A 22,731-nucleotide genomic window follows, 5' to 3' on the forward strand; every position below is an offset into this window, starting at 1 on the left:
ATAACATGGGGAACCTGAAAGTCCAATAGAGCTGTTCCCCCTATAGCAAATAAGTGCAATAAAGCGATTAGTATCGTTCAGTAATCACAGTTCTAGGAACTAAAACATTCACCACAGTGCACTAGCCTTGTTATGGATGTGGTTGAAGAGAATATTTAAACAGTGTCAGTGGCAATTTTCTAAAATTGGTATGTCCAAGTAGCCACCTGCAGACCAAAATCACCAGTTTTGATACTTTTGGGCATCAGAACCCATGTCTGTAATTAGACGGACACAGAAAACCTTGACAAAATGGACTTGTCCTTGACCTATTAGTTTATTTCAAAAACTTTCTGTTCATTAAACTTACATATATCAGGGAATGTTGTAGGTATTTGATTCTTTCTCTCTTATTCAACAATGTGATATATGTCAAAGGCGATCAAAGAAACTGAAGGGAACTAAAGAAACACCTTCACTGACTAATCGAGGGAAACACTTTCGTAGTTACATACTTCAAACAAAAGTGCACCACCATTTTTCAGAATGAAACTGCTTAACTTTACCATGAAGGTAACCTAAAGACGTTTTATTGCGGTCAACACTGACTGAAATTAAGAACCATCTTTTTACAATTCTCTCATATTACCCTTTCCTCAGCCTTAGGTATTTAAAGCTGCCCAGCTACTTAGGCATTTAAAAGGTCAATTTGCAAGGCATTTGGGTTTGCTAATTTCCACAGTTAACTAGAATCTTAAGCCATGTTCCAAATTCATTATGAATCATCTCTAATTTTTCTAGTTCTAAGGAAGTTAATGGAGTGCAATCTCTAAATTAGGGCAAACAGGCAAATTCATAGTACTCTTGATTTTTCACTCAAGCACACAGAATTTTGTCTCTGTCCAAACTGTACAAATTTTCTTCAAGATTTTCTGTCCTTGTATCTTTTCCAGTAATAACTTTGCAATAATGCCTGAGTAAATTTTGATGAATTGTTGATCTGTTTGAAGCCTTCGTAAATTGTTGTGGGATTTCCCACTACTGACACCTAGAAAGAACCAGAAGTCTAGATTGGGCAAATTACTCCGAGCATGTTTTTGCCATGCAGGCAGCCCCACTGGTGTGATAAGGTGGGATTCATGGCTCTAATGCCTGCTTGCTCCAATACTGGCGTGCCTGAAAAGTTACTGATATTACCATACAGGCTGTATTGCTCAGAACGCATGGCCTCCTGTTTTCTCTCTGCCAAACCAAAGTTGTGCAGAGGAAAGAAGGCGACCCTAAAAGGAAGGAAAAAGGTATGGATTCTCAACATGACGGGAATAGGACAATAGATCACTATCAAATTAAGCACAACTAATTTTCCCTATATTGCCACACATACAATTCACTAGGACAAAAGCCTACACTCTCTCTGAAATCCTTTTTACATTCACATAAGAAGATGTGCACATTAATGGATCCTGGGATGATTTTGGAAATTCCTTTGAACACACTATGTTTCTCCAGGAGAAGAAGAAAAGTTGCAAGACAAGATCAGGCTGATGTTGAAGAAGTGCCTCTTTACTCCTTTTACCCTAGACATGCTGTTTGAAGGTAACATTTATCATCATCACCGCACTATGCATCCAGTAACGACCTAGAGAAGGGTGCAAAAATTCCAGGATGAAGGACACCGTCTTTCTGAAAGTTCAGCAAGATTCTGGGTAGTATCCATATTTCTTTCACGCTCTGGGAAGGAATAAGCCAGGCTCTGCGCACGTCATTCAGATAGCCCATAATACTGAGTCAAGTGATGGCAAAAAACGTACTTCCAACGCCATGCATCTAGGATTTTGGGCACCATTGTGATCATATCTCAATGCAATATTTCCATACTAGATGCAACTTGTTGCCAGAATGCAAGTAAACTTCGTAACTGACTGCCACGAGTCAGTCCGGGAGCAGTGAGTTAGCAAGTGGCTCAGGCACCCTAGTCTAGAAGAGTAAAAAAGGAGTGTGGCTGCAGCACTGGGAACAACAACGGCCCTTGTTCTCCTTCCTTGAGTGAAAGTAAACAAGCCCATTGTTATCTGACTTTGCCAAACCTCAAAGTATAATCCTAGAAGGCAAAATAAGTTTTACAGAATTGAGCGTATACAACCCTTTTCTTCCCTTCATAAATTGTATGTTACACTAGTTGAAACTACTGAAGTGTTTACAGTATGCTATATATATAATGGCACATTTAAGCTTTTTAAAGGGATTGCAATATTTCAGGAATGTCTCTGGTGCTGAAAAAGGCTAATGTATTACAAATCATATAATATTTTAGTTCAGAAAAAATATGTTTGGGTATTTTGACCTAGCATCATAAGGGTTAGGAAACCAAATGAGGATGCCATGAAGCATGACTGACTAATCAGTCGAGCTAGTCTGCTTCAGATACATATTGTGCAAGGCATTATCGCTGCAATCAGTCACAAAAATGCATATTTAGTTTTTGTACATTAAATACTACACCTGTGAACCTATGTAAAAGATATACAAAATATAAATGTCATCAGGACTGTATATTTCAAACTTTTTAAAATAAACACAAAGTATATATATATGTAGGCATATAGGTTGTAATTTCAATGTCAACACTAGCACAGTTTGTCTCTTCTAAATACAGACCTGTATACTTCCTAGTCCAACACATGCACCTACGAACACATGGTCATGCATACAGCTTTACGTTCTGCTGTTTGCAGAAGAGTCAGAATATACAGCACTATACATTGTTTCAACTCAAAATTGATTGGCAAATTAAGGAAGATGCCATTCAAAAGAAATTCCTTGTGAGCTATTACTAAAAAAACAGAGAAAACCAGGGGTATAGTTATTTCATCTCAATAAAAACACTGAAGACTGTGGTGATGATGACCTAAGATTCAAAATGCTTTGTCCGGCATGTGGTGGGGGTCACTCTTGGACATGATACAACAGTGTAGAATTGGTTGCTATGACACGTACCCAACACAGTTACAATGAGGCGTAGAGCTTTCACAACACCATCCAACCCAGCTCTGGGTTCAGACTACTGAGGTCTCTGACCGAAAGGAGACAGAGCAGTTGTACGCTGTTCTTTTCACAGCAGGTGGTGCTGACGGTGATCTGGATGCCCATCTGGAAGGTAAGCGTCGATTTGCTGGCCGAGCGGGCCGGGAGAAACCCTTCCCACTTGAACATTTAGCTGGCACAGATACCTAGAACACAAAGGCAATTCCTTGCTTTAACAAGTTATGGCTTTTGTGGAATGCAGCGGGAATGTAGGAAGACATTTGGAGTGACCTCAGAACAGGTGGTCTGACGCTATTAAAAGGAGCACAGTAATGCACAGAATGCAAAAGAACAGCTATTGCTATGTATAGGGATTCTCCAGTCGGTTGCGGTTTAAAATATATGGAGACAAGTGTCTGACACAAGGAAAGGTATAAAATGTTAATGCAAGCCAAAACTGACATTCACTTCTCATTTCTTTTCATTTTTGGAAGGTTTTTTTGTCAATGAACACTGTATACTGCTCTAAATGTAGAACTCAGAATACCATCTTGCATTACTGGAGTATGATCTACATACTTTTCAGGTATTTTTTGATAGATCCTATTTCAGCAGTCACATCTGGCTAAGAACTCTGTTTCCATTAGCGCAACATGAAGCCGTTTACACTTGGTAACTAATTCAAAATCGTTATCTATTAATGCAGTGTCATCTCTACATACAGAGCCTTATATACACAGGAAAATCAACAGATTTTGATCATAGCTACAGTGAAGTAAATTGGAAATAATGAAAATAAACCAAATGCCCCATGCCAAATGCCCCATGCCATGTGTAGTTTTTTACATCTTTCTGACGTGAATGTTGCTGGACCTAAAATGGTACACCCTAATCAGCCAATGTTCTACACTTACTTTGCACGGATAGAAATGACAACATAAAGTGTGAGCATCAATGTAAACTCAGTCATTATCTAGTCATTATTTCTTCCCTACATATTCCTTGATGAAAATTTGTTTTCCTATCAAAAGTTCATTGGATGAAAAAGAAATTGGAAGCTTCATGGTTTTTTCTTTCTGTGCTGTAGCAAAGATGCGTCTGCTAAGCAAGATGTTGCATCACTGCGAGGCTGTCAGAAAGACAAGCAGAAGAAAGTCTGCATGGTCAGAGTCTCAGCTGTTTCAATCCACATACCTCCACTGAAGTCTGTGAATTTGTGACAGTTTAAGGCATATCAGCTGACAGTCTGAACCCATCTAAGTTTCAGAGCTCCAAACACATTTGCCTTCTCTTTTCTGAGACGTTAAGGGCATACCTCTTTGTGTTTGTTGGCTAAGGATCTCTTCAGGAAAAATGGTTTTTCTTTCTTTGTGGCCTCTTACAGAACCTGCAACTTATAGTATATTTTCAAAACCATATGTTTCTCTTTTCATTGAGAAAGAATGTTGGCAAAGGCAATATTTCTAAACTTCTGCAAATAAAATTCAGCCAAATATAAATTAATTAGTCACGCCATCCTCTTCTGTTTCTGTGAGCCTATGCTGGAATATATAGGAGAAGCCTAGAACTGAGACATGAGTCTCAGTCACTTTATTACTGGACCCTTTATGGAGATACAATACCCCTTTTCACAGGCAGTTCCAAGGACATCCTGAACCAAGCAGCACCCTGGATGCTGACGAATGCTATCTAAGCCCTCTAGGATTTTGACACGGCCGAGTGTGCTTGAGCCTTTTGGGAAGGCTTATGAAATAACTCGTCAAGTAAAGGAAGGAGAGAGGGAGTTAAAACCTAATTGCAGTTTTCACTAGTTCAATCCTTGAATAACTGCACTGCAGTTGAAATCTAGCTTTTCACAACAGCAGCAGAGACCAGAATCTGGCACACGTCTTCACTGGTTATTCTTACTTACAAGCTTCTGCCCTCCCACAACTTTATTGTCTGCAGAGGAAATACTCCTGATTCATCCAGATCCTGGCCTAAAGTGTCTATTTTTATGTAATTATTCACAATATCACATTAGGCTGCCTCATTTTAGAATCTGAAGCTTGGTCTTAAACTGAATTATTTTGTCCTTGCCATTGTCATGAACCTTACCTCTGGTAACTTTTGTTTCTCTTTTCCTTGCTTGAGTTGCTGCCCAATATGCCTGGCTGAATTCCTCGGAAATTCTTGCTTTCCTTGCTCAATCTGGAGCATTTCTAAATACTGACTCAATGTCTCGCAACCCACATCAGTGAATTCAGAATTTGCCCGTGTACACTTCTCTTTGCAGCATTTTTCATTACATGGAGAAGTCACTGTTGATTTTTCATAGTTTTTCAAAATCTTTTCAACAACACCATAGTTAGACCTTGAGTCAGCTGAACGCGGGCGACCGGATAAATTACTTGGTCTCCAGTCATGCTCATGAAGCATGTGTCTATAACCACTAGTATTTGGAAGTCCATTTATTTGCTTTTGTTGCCCTGCTGTTCTGACAGCTTTGCTGGTGTTGCTACTTTCTTGCTCCTTTGCTGCGGAGAATTTGGGATTTGAAACACAAGATGTATTTACAGTTTCTGTCCTGCTAATAGCAGACTCACACAGTGGACCACAGGGTGGGTGATCTTCTGATGCTGTTCGAGGCACCTGGTTTTCTTGCAAAGCATTGTTACGTTTGTCTGTGTGAAATACAGTGCGGTTAAACTCATCGATCTTTGCCGCTAAAGTTTCATTTCTTTGGGTCTTTCCCAAAATATACCTAGAGTCTCCCAAAAGATCATTGTGCAGGGTTGCAGGGGCATAAAAGTTGTTACTGTGATAAGGACTGCTGTGAGACTTGGGATTTTGTTTCTGCTGCATCTTGTTGCTTTGGGCCATATTTCCATCTGAACAGCTCTTTTGGGCTGACAGTGGAGAAGGTTCACTTTTACTGTCCTTTCCAAGTTTGCCCACATCATAGGCCCATGTGTTGTGGCAGAAACCTGTTGGTACATTGCACTCATTTTTGGTTACAGGTATTGAGGCAGTTACGATCACAGGACCTTTCATAGCCTGCCCTTCATTTGCACAGGCTGCTGCTGTTTCATTCTGGTTTATAGGTGAAGTATTCATCAGTTTCCTTCCACTCCTACAGTCCTGAGCCTTGCAATTGCTTTTGATGCCTGAATCTCTTATTGGTGCTTCAGAGAGCTGTACAACTGCAGAAAGTGAGTTTGTTAGGTGCCGAGAAGTGCTCCGTGGAGGAACTGGTGGAGCTTCTTTCTTTTGCCAAGGTCTGAAGTCTGTTCCTCTGTCACCAGTAAGACTACCATAAGACATGTCCTTCAAAGTCTTGGTGGAGGTCATCAGATTCTTCCTATTATTATGTTCCTCTGTTTCAAAAGCAACTGAAGTTTGTGATTCATTGCTGGACACATGGTTCATCTCAGGCAGAATAACTGTGGTTTGGGTTTCCTCAAATTCCCCCATGAAAGGAAGTGACTTCATTCTGGAAATAAAAGAAGAGGTGTTTTAGGGATGAGCAATAAGGGTATTCCCTCAGGGGACCTCAGCATGGATTCATTCTCCCCATGAGCAGGTGTTTTAACACTGGCTGCTTAAAAAGATTTGGGAACAGTTTTGCTGCAGCTGATACAGCCAGCGTATTTGAAGCACACATGAAGAATTTGAAGAAAGCTCAACAAAGCGAATCTCGTGTTCCTTTCACTTGCCACTAAAATTCTTTTTCTGAGTTTTTGTAGATGATTGCTTGTTTTCTTATCTATCCTACAGTAAGGAGAGTAGGGATCTTGTGAGTTCTAATGACTCCAGTGAGAGTCTACCTGACTATGAACTTAATGAAGAAAGCTTTAGGACATAGTGCATCCCTTGTGTAGGTTTCCTAGCATTACATATGACAGTACAGATGTGTCTTTTGAGATCTGTTCAAAAACCACCTTTCTCAGCCAGGATTTAGAAACTATGCATCAGCTATGAATCTATTTGCTTTAAAGATACAAACACTAACCCAGCTACAACAGAAATTAGTGACAGACAGCCAACTGATTGCATGGGGGAGTGTAAGAAGTCCCTCTGCTCTTTGGGAGCACCTGAGAAGACCTTGCCATGATGCAGATTTCCATGGGGTCTCAGCATAGCTGAGAAATACCCATTCTCAGTCTCTTTCATGGTGTGCACCCTGTCACATCATGGGTTCAGTCTTACCTTCTGAGAATTTCTGCGCAATTCGAGAGGAAGACTGGTGTTTAGTTTGCTAAAGAAGACCATGAACATTGAATTTTTAACAGATGGCAGAATATTCATTTGCTGTACTGTTCAGGGTCTGGTTTACCACCTTTCCATTAGCACAAATGTATGGTTGTTCTTCCTTCTTTTGCCTTCTTTGCACTCTTGGATTGTCAGTCCCTCACACATCCCCCACACTTAAAGCTGTATCTGGGCTTAATGTAAGAAACCTTCCAGCCTAACAAAGCCATAGAGTGTTGTATAGAACTGCATGGAAATGGGACCAAGGCAGACAGAAATACCCGTCCACTTTCCTAGTCCTCTATATAGCCATTAGAAAAAAGTACAATTTCATCTCATAGAAATACTACTTTCATAGATAAACTCCATTTTGCTAGTAAAATGTGCCCTTGTATCATATTTCAGAATATTTCATTCAAATATTTTATGCTCAGCACTGAAACACTAGGAGAATAGATATTGCCCAACTCCCAGTAAATTCAACAGTAAACCCTCCTTCAAAGTGAACAGGAACACAGTCTCATTATTCATTTTCTTCCTCCAATATAAAATGTCCAAATATGTTTTTACCTTCTGTGGTTGGACTTCTTTCGAATTTCTTCTTGATAGCTGCATAATTCTTCACTGACTCTGGCAAGTTCTTTAAGAGCCTTTATAAATATAAAAACAGTCCTTTAACATAAGCCTTTTAAATGGTATCTCCAGAATTTCTTTGAAACTTGTGGTGATTTGCATTTAAGACTCAAGGCAGAGGAAAGTAGCACAAGGAAAGATACAAAAATGCCCCCAGGCTATGAACGGAGGTAAAGATCATGCTGTTAACACATTTAAACACAGAGAAGATACTCATCAATAGGAAACCCAGGAGGAAGTAGATACAGTGCCTTGCTGGAAAGCTGAAATCAGGGAGATCAGTTCTTTGGGTTAACCCGGCAGGCAAAACCCTCAGTATTGCCCTCACCCTCATAACTGAAACATGCTCATGCTTTACTTACTACATTGAGATCACCAATATAATTCTTGGCATTTTTCTTGGAGGTTTTGATGCTGAGGCTGTCTTCAGGTTCCTCACAGTTCTCGAAGGCCAGATTGTCCATTAACAGAGTATTGTTTCTGCTCTTGGCTGTGGTTTCTTTACATTCGTGTCCTGTCTTACAGAGCAAACTCCCTTTTTCCATCCTGTCATTTGCCACATTGTGTTGATAGTTCAGCTCCACTGTGTCACTCTCTTCCGAAGCAGGGGAATGAATGGACAACTGCATCATCTTGCTCTGAATGGCCTTATTATCATGGACATTCATATTGTTCTCCCTTCTAAGTTTTACCTCCTGGTAAAGCTGAAAAAAACAATAGAACCTTCTATTAAATGAACTTTATGGTAAAAGAACATAGTCATCTTGTTTTGAACGATGTTTCACTCAGTTGCACCAAATAATAGAAAGATTTCATCATGTGTTAGTAGAAAAGTGTTCAGTCACACAGCATGATAGTTCACAGACCGTTATTGTCACAGGATGAGGAAAGGGCTGTTACCATTCACAAACTCTTTGCCATGGTTTTAATGTATGGCTTCCACCCATAGCGTGGGATTGGAAGAGATCTCAAGGTCAATGGCCCTGCCTTGAGCCAGAAGCTGTATGGTTGTCTTCCAAGTAATATCAGTCCACTATGTGGTGGACACAGCCCTGGTCTGATGGATGGGGAGTGTGAGGGAATGTGAGGGAGGGAGGGGACTCTGGCTATGTTACAGCCTGTTAATGTATATTAGTTTAAGGAGGGGAAGTGAAGTCTCATCACATACAGTGCCATCTGCACTAGAGCAGGCTCTTCTGCTTCTCATGCAAGTGGAATTCTTCCCTATGACTGTAGTGATAAATCAGTACTGCAGAATGGTATTGTTTGGCAATGTGCTGTCACCCTCTTATCTTCTTTCATGCTATCTGCTGAGATCCAGTGGCTTCATTAGTAAATGAAAAGGTGTTAATTCCTGTTATGCAGCACATTCCAACTAAGGAACTGTGATAAATTATAAATTAGAAAAAATAGCAACATCATAAAACCCTCTTCTGCTTACAGTATCATTTCCAGTGCCAAGGATCCCACAGCTCTTTATAAACATTCATTCTTAACTTGCTGTTATGAAGAAAGTGCAGAGCAGGCACCTTTGAACAGCCGTCTGCCTGCTCTCTCACAGTGCACAAGGCCAACACAACGGCTTTTGGAAGGACAGCAAACAGGAATAACAACATGAAGAACACGTGGCCATTTCATGGGTAGTGCTGTGGGTTAGAAGTATCTCACGTTCAGAGACTTGACACTTGGCCTCATCCTGGGCTTTCAGATTTCACTCCCAAAGCCCAGCTGCTCATGGAACCCGAGGGCTGAACCTGTCCTTTCCAAGAAATGAGGGCCTCATCCAGACTCAGCATAGCAGTAAGGAGGAAGGATACCACTTCATGACTCAACAATATAATCTCCTAAACCACACAGGTCTTCCTGTAGGATTCCAGGAATTAAGTTAGGTTTTGGTGGGCTAGAGAAAACTACCAAATAAAAATACAAGTTGATAAGGTAGCACCACTTTTATTAAGGAAATCCCTCTACAGATGATGGCTTTTAAAAGGTATTTCCCCTTTTCTCCAGCCATGTTGGCAAAGAAATGTCAGACAACTGAAATCAAGGGCAGCTATAGACACAGCTTAAGAAGGGTCCTTAGGATACCGATAACATTGGGGTATCATCTGAAGTTTTGTCTGGTCCTGCAGTACCCAATGATTTGCTTCATTCTCTTCCCCTCAGCTCCCTTCCAGGTTTTCTGTCTTTGTCACACTTTCCTAATCCATATGCTAATAAAAAACATGGAAAAAACATGGTCTTCACTGCCCTTGTCAGGACTACTAATAGCCAGAATACCTTTTCACAACACATTACTGTCATTCCAAAACAGCTCATATACCTAACAAACTGAAATTCAACTCCACACACAGATCCCATTCCTAACTTTTGAAGCACTCTCACCTTGGTGGTGAAATTGGGTAAGACACCACAGAAATGTCCTAACACAAAAGACAAAATGCTGACTCTCATACCAAAGTCTGCTGGAACTGCAGGTAAAATATAAAAGAGCTGACATTATGAAGTTATGCTGCAGGCTGGGGTAACGGGCAGTGTATGGCTGCAATTCATTTGGCTCTGATCGTTTTCCTTCTCATACTTTCATGTGAGCAATCTCTGCCATACATTCCTGTGTTGCTCAGCCACAGGACGGTGTTGGCAGAGAGCAAGCAAAACTACTCCATGTGTATATTAGAATGAAAAATGTGGAAAGCTCAGTGGTGAAAAACTTGCTTCTCTATGTTGCCAAGGCAGATTCAATTTATGCATTTACAGAATGCCGGAGGGTTCTGCTACAGTGACAATCTGAGGATAAAAGAATAATAATTAATTACCTAAACTATTTCTGGAAGGGGATGCATTAGAAATGATAGAGAGTGTTTGTTACTTTGTGTAAACACAAGAGGTGTCAGGACTTTCATGCTGTTTACTGTAGCCGTTTTCTCTGCTAAAAGCGATGCACAAATGGAGCAGGTTCTAGTCAGAATGACTCTGCATCATGCAGCATTTAATGTATGACATTCTTTTTAATATTACCATTCACCCCAGTACACCTGTGCCATGTAATTCCTTTCTGCCACAGAATGATGATACCTAGATTTTTTGTTACTAAATATGCATTTTCCTAAACCCCATATATGCAGTTGTTCAGCATGTCTGTACTTGAAAAAAGCATGTATAAAATGAGCAGTGTGGCTCATGCCCAGCAGAACTGCCAGCAGTATATACAGCCAACAATATCATAGCAAACTTCACACAAAGTGACATTTAACCTCCTGCTTCGTATTCATGAGTATGAAATAAGCAATTGCAAATTCTGCTTAACCCCAGGCTTTACATCCTACCATGAGATGTTAGAAACTTCCAATGAGATAAGAAATAGGATATAATGCAGAAAACAAAAAAATTGAAGCGACTCCTAGTCACTGATAAGACTCAAGTGGAAATGTTAGCGTTCGGAATTTTGTTTAACAATACCTCTTCTATTTTCTTCTGCATGACCTTCCATTGACATTCCCATTCTTTCCTTTCATTGTCAAATCTCTCCAGCAACTCCATCTTCTCTTTATTCCAGTTCCTCTCAGTATTCTCCAGTTGTTTACGCAAGTCCATGGTTACAGTCTGTGTAACAGCAAGAAGATAGCTCTGCTTTTTTTCTTTCTTCCCTGAATGTTTCCTGGAAGTTTATCAGAGTAAGTCTTACTTGTGTTTAATTCTAGCTTTCAGGAAAAAAAAAGAAAAAACAAACACAAAATAACCCAGGAAAACCCTCAAATAATTAACTGAAAAGTGCTTGCAGGAGAGAGCATCACAAAATTGCATGATATATATCTGGAGTGGGACTGGAATATGGACGAACTAGCATTATAGGACAAACCCAAGGGCAAAGAGGTCCAGTCTGGAAAGGGGAGGAGGGACACGCATCCAGCATGGCAGAATTCAGGAATGTCTGCCTCAGTGGGCTCTGTACTGTGGCCACTTTGCATCTTTGCCATTACTCTTCACTATAAACCCGTTTTCAACAAAATTTGAGTCTGTGTGATATTGAATGGCACTTCAGGACCCTGGGATCCTGCAACGTCTGCCCTTGAGGGTGAAAGCTATTTTTACGTTTGTTCAAAAGACAACTGCAAGTGTGAAGGTATCATGTTTGCTCACACAGTCCTTTCACACATGTATGTAGCACGACAAAGACTGTGACATTCTTTTGGCAATTGAAGACTGTAAACTTGATACGTGCAGAAAATTTTCATGGCTATATGAATGCTTTAGAATACATAAAGGAAAACAGGAGAGGAAAGCTAATAACAGGCAACAAACATACATATACAGTAGAAAGCATCATTCTACTATATAAAGGACTATAGGTCACTATAAAGTGTTCACGTATTTTGAATTTACAAATCTAAACCTATAAATATTAGTTGCAGGACCAGAATAGGGAAAACTAGAAATGATTTTCCAATAGCACTAACTTAAATTTAGTACAAAACTTTGCTCAGAATATTTAAGTAATTTGTGCTTTGGTTTCTCCTTCCTGTTCAGAAACCTTTAGTATCTTAGTATCTGTGGATGAAAAATTATTAAATGAACCACTAAATATGTATATTTTAAGGGAATTATTTTGGATCTGCTCATCTGACTTTGGAGAAAACAGTTACAGATTTTATGGGCCTGGTGTTCCTCTTGCTTTCTTAGGCTTTACAATAGAAACTGCACTACCGTCAGCACATTTACTATGCCAGCAAGGCCGACATAACACTCATTCATTCAGTTACGATGGCTCCTGTAGTATAATGGGTGGTACACACACATTGATACTGGAGTTTGTTAACTTTGGCTCACAAAGCCAGCTGTTGTGTTACTTAGGTGGACATGGAATCTAGTTCTAGTCACAAAATGCCTCTGCATTGCTTTGGTCTCCTGCCAGAAACCAAGCCTATAGGCAGGCAAATGAATTGTCCGAGAGTAAACTAGGGGTAAGCCCAGTTTACCTTCCTGGAATTTGCTCATTTCCCTGACTGATGGTCAGTGATTGTCAACTCACACGAACAGTCCATTTTATCACCTATGTTTTCTTTGATATAGTGAAAATTCATTCTTGAGCTTCATGCAACGTCCTTCCCCATCCTGTATTTTATTGGACAAATCTTGTTGATTCAGCTGTGGCTACCGTGTAATCACGGCTTAACAGTGTCTGCGTTATTTCAGCTGACTGGGAAGCTGATGCCAAACTTGGAGTCAGCTTCTTTCATGAACAAGTAAGCAGAAGAGCTCAGCTGAAGGCCAACGGGTTACTCAGGTCTTTGTGTCATAGAAGTCCTGCTACAGGATCTCTCAACTGACAGCCATCACGGGCCCAGTTTTAACGCAGGGGTTGCAAAACTGTTTACCCCAAGCAAATTTGGACTGAGGACTTAGAGAACAAGCTGACTATTCTTCAAACATCTCTGTCAGCCCATTTCACAACAGTGTACCCGTGTCACCATATAACATGGTATTGGAGCTTACTCTTTCAAGATCTGACTCACACCTGCCTTGGAGCTCTGAAATGGTGATCTATTCCTCAACTACCTACAAACAGATTTCAGACCCTTCTTCTTCCACCTGCCTAAAAATATACAGGACAGCTTTACAAAAACCATGAAATTCCCTCAAACTATGAGCTGCTGAAAGACAGTGCAGCATTCTCATCATAAAAGAAGTCAAGCACTGGTTTGCTCATGGCTTCTTAGGGAAGGCAGCCAGGCTATAGAGACTGTACCTCTCCAGGCCAACGTTTCAGCTTTGTGCCAGACGTGGGTAAATGTTGACCAAAACCAACTCACAAATAATTCCACTGCACTTAAGATCTGTTGCAATCTAGGCATCTATTGCTAATGAACTTTAAAACCATTTCAATACTTTCTCACTTTGCTAATTCAAAGGTTGCAATTTTTAGTACAGTCGTTTTCTTTTTTGTTTGTATGTTTTGGCTACATTTATGTCTTTATAACCTTTCAAGACATCTCTCAGAAATAAACAAAAGTCAACTCTCTGCTGCACTAGAATCCTTCAAATACGTGTCAGAAAGAAATAGAAAAACATGTAAATGCTGTAAAGTCATGAATAAGACAGGCAGGCATAATCTGTCTACAACTTGCACAAATGGTGATTTTGCTAGCGCACGATTAGTAATAATGGCTATGCTTCAATCAGCAGCATATTACTAGAAAGTCAATGCTATACAGCATTTTTTTTACACATCTAAGAATAGATGTATCATAGGTATTCCTTTCAAGCATGCATAGAGCATTGAAAAGGTCCTTGGTCGTTTCTTAGTGCTGGGAACTACTATTGTCATGTTTGCATTCATCTTAACAATTTCCAAGTTGTTTCATATGGGAGTCCAAATATAAAAAGAGATTGGAGACCATCAAAATGAAATCAAGTCTCAGAAGAGGTTAGTTACAGAAGTTACAGATAGGCACTTGTAGCTCTAAGATCCACAAAAAGCTTGTATTGCTGCTTATGCTCCTCTGATTTCCTCTTGACATAAATTCTAAGAAGAAAACTCATGTTTATTGATGTTAGCAGCTGGATGACTATACAGTTTTGCTGCTATTGTACAGTGGATAAATTCCTCAGAGAGTTTTAACTCTTATTTCTAATGGCTCTTTCCCCCTTTTCTTTTCTTGGTGTTTGGCTTGTGGGTTTGTTGGGTTTGGTTTTTGGTTTGGGTTTTTTTGTTTGTTTTTGGGTGTGCATGTGCTTGTTTTTTTCCCTACTAGCAATAAAATCCAATTTGTAGTCCTGGTAGTATACCCTCTGTCTGTATAGTGCACTGAGATGTCCTCATGGGTATTTCACATGGCTTAAGCAACCCAAAGGGATGTAAAATGCCACATTATAATTTGCTGTGTGGATCAGAACAGTATCTGTGCTCTTGCAGTATTGGCACTTTCTGCATGCCCTAGACAAGGTCAAAAGCTCATTACAGCAATCAAATTCAAGCAAATAATCAATTTTGTCTACATCAGCTGCATTTTCCCTTAACTTTTCCTTTAGCCCTCCCTCCTCTCAAGCAAAAAATGTTTATAAGCAACTATTTGATGTTAATATTATTACCGCATGTCTTACTCATGCACTTTCTATCCACATATTAAAAATGCAAAATAGTTTGCAACCAACCTCTATCAGCTTCTAAAAATAATCTGCAGTGCATCAGCTATGTTATTTGTCAACAGAGATTAATTAGATTGGATGTGCACAACCATTCAGATACACAAATCTTCCCTTGATTTTACAGGGGAAAAAAGGCAATTAAATTATATTTCCAACAAAAAGTGCTGTATTTTGGATGACTAAGGAAAAGGTAAATTTATGTTTGTGTTCAATTGTAAAAGTGCACCATGTGTCACAATACTGTGCACTTTATGCATAAAAAGAAACTACAGTTGCATGAGAGAGTAAAAGAGAGAGAAAGGAAAGAAAAAAGAGAGAAATGAAAGAAGAGAGAAAGAGTGTAAGATTGAAAGGGAGAAAGAGAGGCAGAAAGACAGAGAGAAAGAAAGAGAAAGAGAAAGAGAGAAAGAAAGAAAGAAAGAGAGACTCAAGTGCTCACAAAGCTACCTGTCATCCCTGTTCTATTGATCTCTGTGCCTGCTCTGAAGAAACTGACTGAACTAATGAAGAGCCTTTCTCTAAGAATAAAGACCACATATAACATGCATGAACACCACATTGCATATAAATAACATTAAAGAGATGTTAAAACAACTGTTTGCTACATTAGTAATTTGCTATCTTTTTTAATCTTAGCTGTTCAAACCCACTGCTTTAAAATAAACTGTAACCATACCTTTCATGGAATCCTTTAGAAGTTTTTCAGTCCATTTCTAAACAGCAGTGAAAGCAATGAAATGCATAGCTAGCTGGGATCCAGTTCTGCGAATCTTGATCTTTAAAAGAAATAAGAACACAAAGCAAGAGACAACCTTTCAATTGGGGCAGCATTTGCAACTCTCTTTGAATAACTCCACAACTTTTGCAAACTGAAAAACAGTTCCGTTCAGCATCATCCCAGCAGCTGGCTTCCACGTGACGTCAGTGCACGGAGGACGGTTTTAAAGCCATCTCTTCCAACCCCCAGCTCTGTAACTTTATATCTCCTCATATTTTGTGTAAACAACTCCAAGTCCAGGACATTTTTAGGTTTTATAGTACAGTCCAGTCTTTAAAGCTTGCCAAAGCAGCCAGTGTTAATATTAAAGCTATGACAATAGGCAATTTTAGGTTTCTTTTATTAGCGTCCATGTTGTAAAGGAAGATTCTTTGCTGCCTTCCAGGCCCACTTTTCAGGATTGTATTTTTTAATATGATCATTTTGAGCTTTGCAAATTGATCCTCATAAACTGCTTTGTAAAGAGAGTTTGCTGAAAGCAGCAGTTTTGTTTGCTAACAGCTCTCTTAAAGAGCTAAAAGCACACCACTCCTCCCTACAATCTTTTTCTGTATTCTAAATGCATTATCACTTATGAAGTGCAGAATTATTGGGCACTGTGTAATCCTACTGTCTTGCATTCTGGGAATGGTGATAATAATTTCTTTGGGATATACCCAAATATTCCTGCTACTTTATAAGGTTTCTGGGTCGGATTCTCCGGTCTGTTAAGATACTTTGTGTCTCAGCAAAGCAAAGCACTTGAAATTGGATGGAGAATCTCCCTTGTGCAGGGAAACTCATCCCTGGCATAAGGCTAGCAAGGAAAGTCCAAAACCACCTCGGCCCAGATATAAAGCACCGGGAGTGCCCATAGCAAGTGTCGGCGTGGGGCGAGGGAAGGGACCATATGTGACAAAAATGATCCAGCAAGTGAAAGTCCACAGGAGACCCTGAAGCCAGCATAGTGAAATTTAGCTGCTCCCCCTGCTGAGCTGCAGGCTGGAGGAGCTCAGCTTGCTCCTTGCGTCCCTGCCTACCACAGTAACTCTCCTGTTGCACTACGTGTCAAATTGCTTTCATTTGGCACGGTGAGGGAGACCCTCGGGCAGAAGCTTCACGCACATACCACTGCCCTGCCGGGTACTTGTGCTTGGAGGTGTCTGTGGACAGTGACTGAGACCACCCATAGACAGAAAATTCACATTTCAGGGAACATTTGTCCCCACGTGTAACTGGAGAAGGGCCACAAAATACTTGACTCAGGGAGCATGAAACTGGGCAAATTCTGCTATCAGAAGGGTGTCTTCGAATGCACTAAGCAGGAGTGATGTATATTTTTGTGGGCAGAGCAGCTGATGACAAGAGGATCAGTGAGACCAAGGACACGATATGAGGATTCACACATCCTTTGCTTAGTCAGCACTCTCCTCCTTAGAACAATAAGGTTTTATCTGTGATGAAATCCACACTCAGCATAAAGATTTTAGCTCTGAGTGCATTTTATAGTAAATACCAAAGCAGGTTTCAGGGAAAACACATTTTTTCTCCTTATATGGTCTAGCTCTAAGTCTCAATGAATACATTACTTGGGTGCTTATTCTGCTCCCACATAACATAAATAATGGAACTTGGGCTATTTGTGAAAATTTCAAAGATTATCTAAAAAGTGAACAAAGATGCCCAAGTATATGACTGAACGTTCCTGAAGAAAATCCTCAGCCTCTGAACTCTGAGGATTTGAAATTTCCCTGTTCATAAAGCAACAGTATGACTTTTTTCTGGGAGGTTATGTCCAAACATACCAGCTGACATGGCTGGGAGTGAAGCCCGAGTGCCTGGGAGCAGAATTGAGCTGGAGGCTGGGTGCCACAGCACTGCCTCCTCCCCAAAGACAGCACAGATGCATCACTGCAAATGAAGACACATTCCGAAGACATGGTTTTTTACTCCTATCCATCAACATCATAGGCTGTTATTCTTGTGTCTTTAATATTGCTAACTCAATGCCCCTTGTCTTGTTACATGAATTCTTTGAAGTAAAACACAGTAAAATTAAAGAAAACAATGGACAAAATCCCAGGCTTGAGTTTTCATTCAGGCAAAATCCTACCTTTCTGTCAGTGTGAGGGATTAGAAATGTGTGAGACTGAGGGGCTCATTAGGAGACAAGAGCTGGATCCCATTCATAGGTCAAAGGCCCAGGTTAAACTCATCCTAATATGGGAAAGGCAGAGCAAAGCTGGGACAAAAAAAACCCACAAAGAAAGCTCTAAAAATCTGGGCTCGTTGTTCCTGATACCCTTAAGTGTAGCAGTAGTGATTTTTGCTTTGGAGGAAAAAAGGTTATCCAGCAGAGACTGTCCCTCCCCCAACAGCAGCAGACAAAGCAGCAAATATGGCTTTCTGGCCTCTGGCACAGGTAAAATAAGCAGGAAGGCTACTGTAGGTTTATTATGTCCAACACACTGCTTCCACAGGCAAAGCGTACTTTGTCCATACCTGGTATCAGCTCTGCTTGTGTTAAAAGTCAGCAACTCAACAAAAAAAGGTGCAAGGGCATTTTAAACAAGGCCTCTGCTAAAATTCTCTTCATCATGCAAGACTGAAGACAAAGGAGCATGAGTTTCAGCATGAGCTATAATCCAATTACACGCTCAGGGTAGTGTGTATTCTGGTTAATTGTCTGCACTCCAGATCATTTCAGAGCATCTTCAGTTCTGCTGTACTTAGTTTGGTTATAGCACACCCATTTTGCTGTGTCCACGTCAATTTGGTAACAAGAAAGAAGAACAGCCCTGCTGCCATTGTAATCAACCCAACCACAACATCAGATTCCTGAATGATGTTACTTTTTACACCTCAATAATCCTGGCAAATACATCTCAGGAGTGTATATAAATGGGGAAATGGGCAGAAGGGAATACAAATTCTGTCTCCTCTTACTATTGTGCACTTCTGCAGTAGTATATAACTTAGTGCAGAAATAGAGCCAACAAAGTGTTATGTCATGTCACTTCTCCAAGGTTACATTGGAAATCGGTAGCAGATACTTTAGATGTTTACTTTAAATAGAGCCACTGTAATTTTCCCCATAGGCAACTGCATGTGTAATGGCAAAAGCTGGGTTTAGAATATCACTTCCCCTGGCATTAAATCAGAGACAGAAATGCAAGCCAATGGGAATTATGTCTCTGATACTGATGCCTTTAGAAGTCTCCTACTCACCTATCAGATTCTGGGGTGATTAAGGGGAAGGGCATCTAATATCCTAAAGCTCTTCTTGTTTTTGTAAACAACTCCCAAAGTTCATGTGCAGTTCATCTCTTTTTATAACACATGTTTAGACAGCCATGGTTTTGGCAATTTTCTATTTTCCGACTGCCAGGCATATTTCTGCACTATAGCACCTGCTGTCTTCTAGTTTTGATTCTGAAGCACTGGTGACATGTGTCAGCAGACACTTATTCTATCTCTAACTGCAGCTTCAGGCATGGATACTTTTGGTTGAAAGAAATATGTCTGATTCTGGAGAAGATGATCATTCTAGTATCATGGGAATGTTTTCAGTAACAGTAAAGAAATATTTGTAGAGGTATTTTGTCAGGGCATTCAGAGTGACTCTAAATACGAAACAAATTTAATTGAATTTAACTGATTGCATTAAAGGAAAAATGCATCTATTTTCTAAATGACATAAAAATTCATTGGAGTCGCTGCTGATTTACACAAGTGTAAAAATGTCAGAATCAGGTCTATAGATGCAAGATCTCTTCTTTCTGAAAGAACATGGAATGAATTCCCTGGGAACACAGGAAACACAATTTTAATCTTTCAGAGAAATGTAAAATTAAGGCAATTTCAGTGTTCAAATTCAATTACATTTTTGTCAGAATATTAATATTTTGCCAGAATATTCCAAAATGGGAACTGTGAGTCTGCTATCAGTATAACTGAGATTTGAACTGATAGGTAACCTGGCATATCCAGCTTGTCGGCACATAAAACCAAAATCTTATATTCTTCTTATTATCGCTCTTCAGAATTAGAAGCCATGTGGCACACAGAATCTAGAGAATCAGCAGCGTTCTGTCTGGCTCTGCCCTGCCTGATTCTTATGCACTCCTGCTAGAGAATGTGGATGTGTTCAGCTGCATTTACTCCCTCACCAGTGAGGTGGAGTTTGCCCACCAGCCCAGTAACTGAGTGGGGAGAATCTGCTTCTTTTTTTTTTTTTTGACAAGTATGATTATTGCATTTCTTTGTGAGGTCAAGTAATTTCAATTTAGCAAGACTCTGAACACTTATATTTTTGGCTAGATGTTATCTTCTGGCTACAGATAGATATCCATACTGATTTTACTAGCTTTCTCAGCAGCTTTTAAAATAGTGAAAAAATGGAGGGCTGTGAACTTCTCTGCAATATCTGGTGCAAAGCAGGTAAGCAGCTCCAATCACTCCCTTGAAGCTGAATGCAGAAGGACATGAAAAACACATCTCATTTCTCACTGAGATTTCTCTGTACTGAGGTTTGCAGGGGTCCTCACCACTCTTCTTGCTCATCACAGATTCAAAGGCTGTCAGGAGCTTCTAAAATGATTTTTTGATGCTTCAGTATGCTTTAATTTCAGATTGTAACCTGTGCATTAGCTCCCTAAATGTCCCAAAAGGTCTTGGCTTTGATTTGCTTTCTTGATGCCTGACAGAATTAGTATGAGGACAGATCCAGCTATATGCAAGAAAAACCACTGTGAGAAATCAATGGGGTTATAATTGCCAGTCCTGTACAGAGGTTATCTCCACCTTTTGTCTCAAGAGGTTTATCCTCACTTTTTCTGATTTCTGAGAAAGAATCAAATCTTTTCCAATTACTTCCAAGATGTATTCAATGTATGAATTCAGTGTACTAAACTTTCCTACTACTTTACAGTAGTACTGTTACTGACACACTTGGTGTAAATCAAAACCTCTCTACTCATCTTTATTACATACAAGGCTGAGAAAGGTATAAACAAGTTTGGGTTAAAATCTGAAAGCCCGGAACTTCAGATCGGATTAATATGATTTTTTTCTCTTGTATGAGATTGACCCAGTAACATTTAAGAAAACCTAAATGGTCTTTTCTTCCCCCAAGGGAGACACTAAACCAGAAAGAAACTCAAAAAGTCAGTTGTGTGCTAAGGTTTGATATGACAAGTATAAGCTCCAAATTATTATTCTTTTAATGTCCAAATTGCAAATCCATGGGGAAAACAATTCTCAAGCAGTTGCTGAAAAATTTCTTACAGCAGTTAATAGAAAAGCAATAAAAGGGCCTTTTCCCAGTGACTGGAGAACTATCTTTACAGTTACAGACATTCATTGTGAAGGGATGATAAGCTTGACCATATCTTGCCACAATAGTTTCTAATATGTGGAACTTACTTAACTTTTAGGTAATTGAGCATAAATTTGAGCATCTTACAAACTGCTCAAAATTACTTTGGGCTTGACTTTCTCTTTAATCAGGACACCAGGCAAGGCTATCTATTAATCTCATATATATTGGTTATCGTTTCCTTTAGACATATCTTGCCAACTACAAAATAAATAAAGATGTCAACATCCCCTAGTAGGGATAAGGATTAAATCAAGGTTAAGTGATTTAACTGATCAAGGTTACCACACCTGCAGAGTATGCTGAGGGAAAGCTAGACAAACAAGGAGAAAAACACAAGCTTTGTTTAATACTGAATATTGTGAGTTTACTATTTTTTTTTGTTTTCATAAAATAAATTCTATTGCTCAACCTCTGCTTCCCTCCAAGGGGTTTCTCTCAGTACGGTGTCTCTACTGTTTCAGGTAGCAGAGCACAACCCAAGCACGGAGACAAACTGTTCTCACTAGGGAATGGGTTAAGTGAACAAAGTGCTAGCATGATAAATCAAAGGGAATCCTTATTGCGAGCTAGAAAAACAGCTGCTTTATTTATTATCACTATTTATTACTAGGTTATTTACCACGGCATCTGCACACACACAAAAAAAAAATAATACACTTACTTGTATATTATCATCTTCAGAGAATTCACATTTGTGGGACCTGCTGGTTTCAACATAAGTCAAATAGAACAGAAAACTGACCTCCATGGGGCATTTCAGGTGAGGTTTTCACAGTGAGAGATCTAGTGTTTGTAGGAACTGCCTATGTTTAGTGTGATAGAAAGATCAAGAGTTGCCTGCACTCTCAGTGCAGCATCTTGTAGGCAGGCCAGGAATATTCAGTGCCTATTGATGCACACCTATGTACACAAGCTTCCCTCACCTATGGTCGCTCACTACCAATGGCATGGTTAGACGCGGGTCACTGAGCAAGCCAAGAGTTACCATGTTCATTTGAAACTCATTCTGAAACCTGGAGAGAAAATCCAGGGCCCTGGTGGCTACAGACTGGAAAATGTTATCTGATAAACTAGTTTGTTAAGTAAAGATATCTGACATCAGACAAGGTGACTAGCGTCGCTCTCTTCGGTTCAAGTCAGACTGTAGCGCGGCCATTTTTCTAGAGCACAGAGAGAATGCAGCCAGCCTACATCTCTCAGAAGACTCCTCGCCTACCCTGATACCTCCTCCTCCTCCTGCATCTCATTCTCAGGGTCTCCAGCTCCTTGCCCCATTTGCGGATATCATGCTCTATATGCCAACCGTTCTGATTTTGTCCCCTCCACGGTGTCTAGTCCACATAATACAGCGCTGAAAAACATTACCATCACAATCATGCAAAATATATACAAGCTGTGACATGCAATTGCAGAACACACATTGAATGTGGCTTTACTCTTCATATGTGGCTGGAATACAAATTCTTTTTCTGGGAGTGGGAAGAGGAAAGGAACAGACTCCTCACACCCACTCTGCATATTCCTGTTTTGCTTCTGATTTGGTGCAAATTAATGAATATTAAATTGGTTCCAGTCACTCAGG

The 22,731-nt window shown here is 39.9% G+C and overlaps 1 protein-coding gene across 2 annotated transcripts; it reads right to left on the reverse strand.

Annotated features, from left to right (window-relative positions):
- Positions 1–282: 282 nt before the first annotated feature.
- On the reverse strand, positions 283–22,702 carry KIAA0408 (KIAA0408 ortholog). Of its 2 annotated transcripts, XM_075748040.1 has the most exons (7): positions 22,366–22,702; positions 15,689–15,788; positions 11,326–11,469; positions 8,229–8,570; positions 7,804–7,883; positions 5,101–6,475; positions 283–3,209 (listed from the first exon to the last, which is right to left on the reverse strand). In XM_075748040.1, the coding sequence occupies exons 3-7, from the start codon at positions 11,458–11,460 to the stop codon at positions 3,036–3,038; spliced, it is 2,106 nt and encodes a 701-aa protein (XP_075604155.1). In that variant the 5' UTR covers positions 11,461–11,469; positions 15,689–15,788; positions 22,366–22,702; the 3' UTR covers positions 283–3,035. The 2 variants fall into 2 exon arrangements, with proteins under 2 accessions (XP_075604155.1, XP_010300828.1); XM_010302526.2 differs by lacking the exon at positions 22,366–22,702 and having other exon boundaries at positions 11,326–11,524; positions 15,689–22,353.
- Positions 22,703–22,731: the final 29 nt, after the last annotated feature.

This window comes from Balearica regulorum, chromosome 3 (assembly GCF_011004875.1).
Source record: "Balearica regulorum gibbericeps isolate bBalReg1 chromosome 3, bBalReg1.pri, whole genome shotgun sequence".
Taxonomy (NCBI): domain Eukaryota; kingdom Metazoa; phylum Chordata; class Aves; order Gruiformes; family Gruidae; genus Balearica; species Balearica regulorum.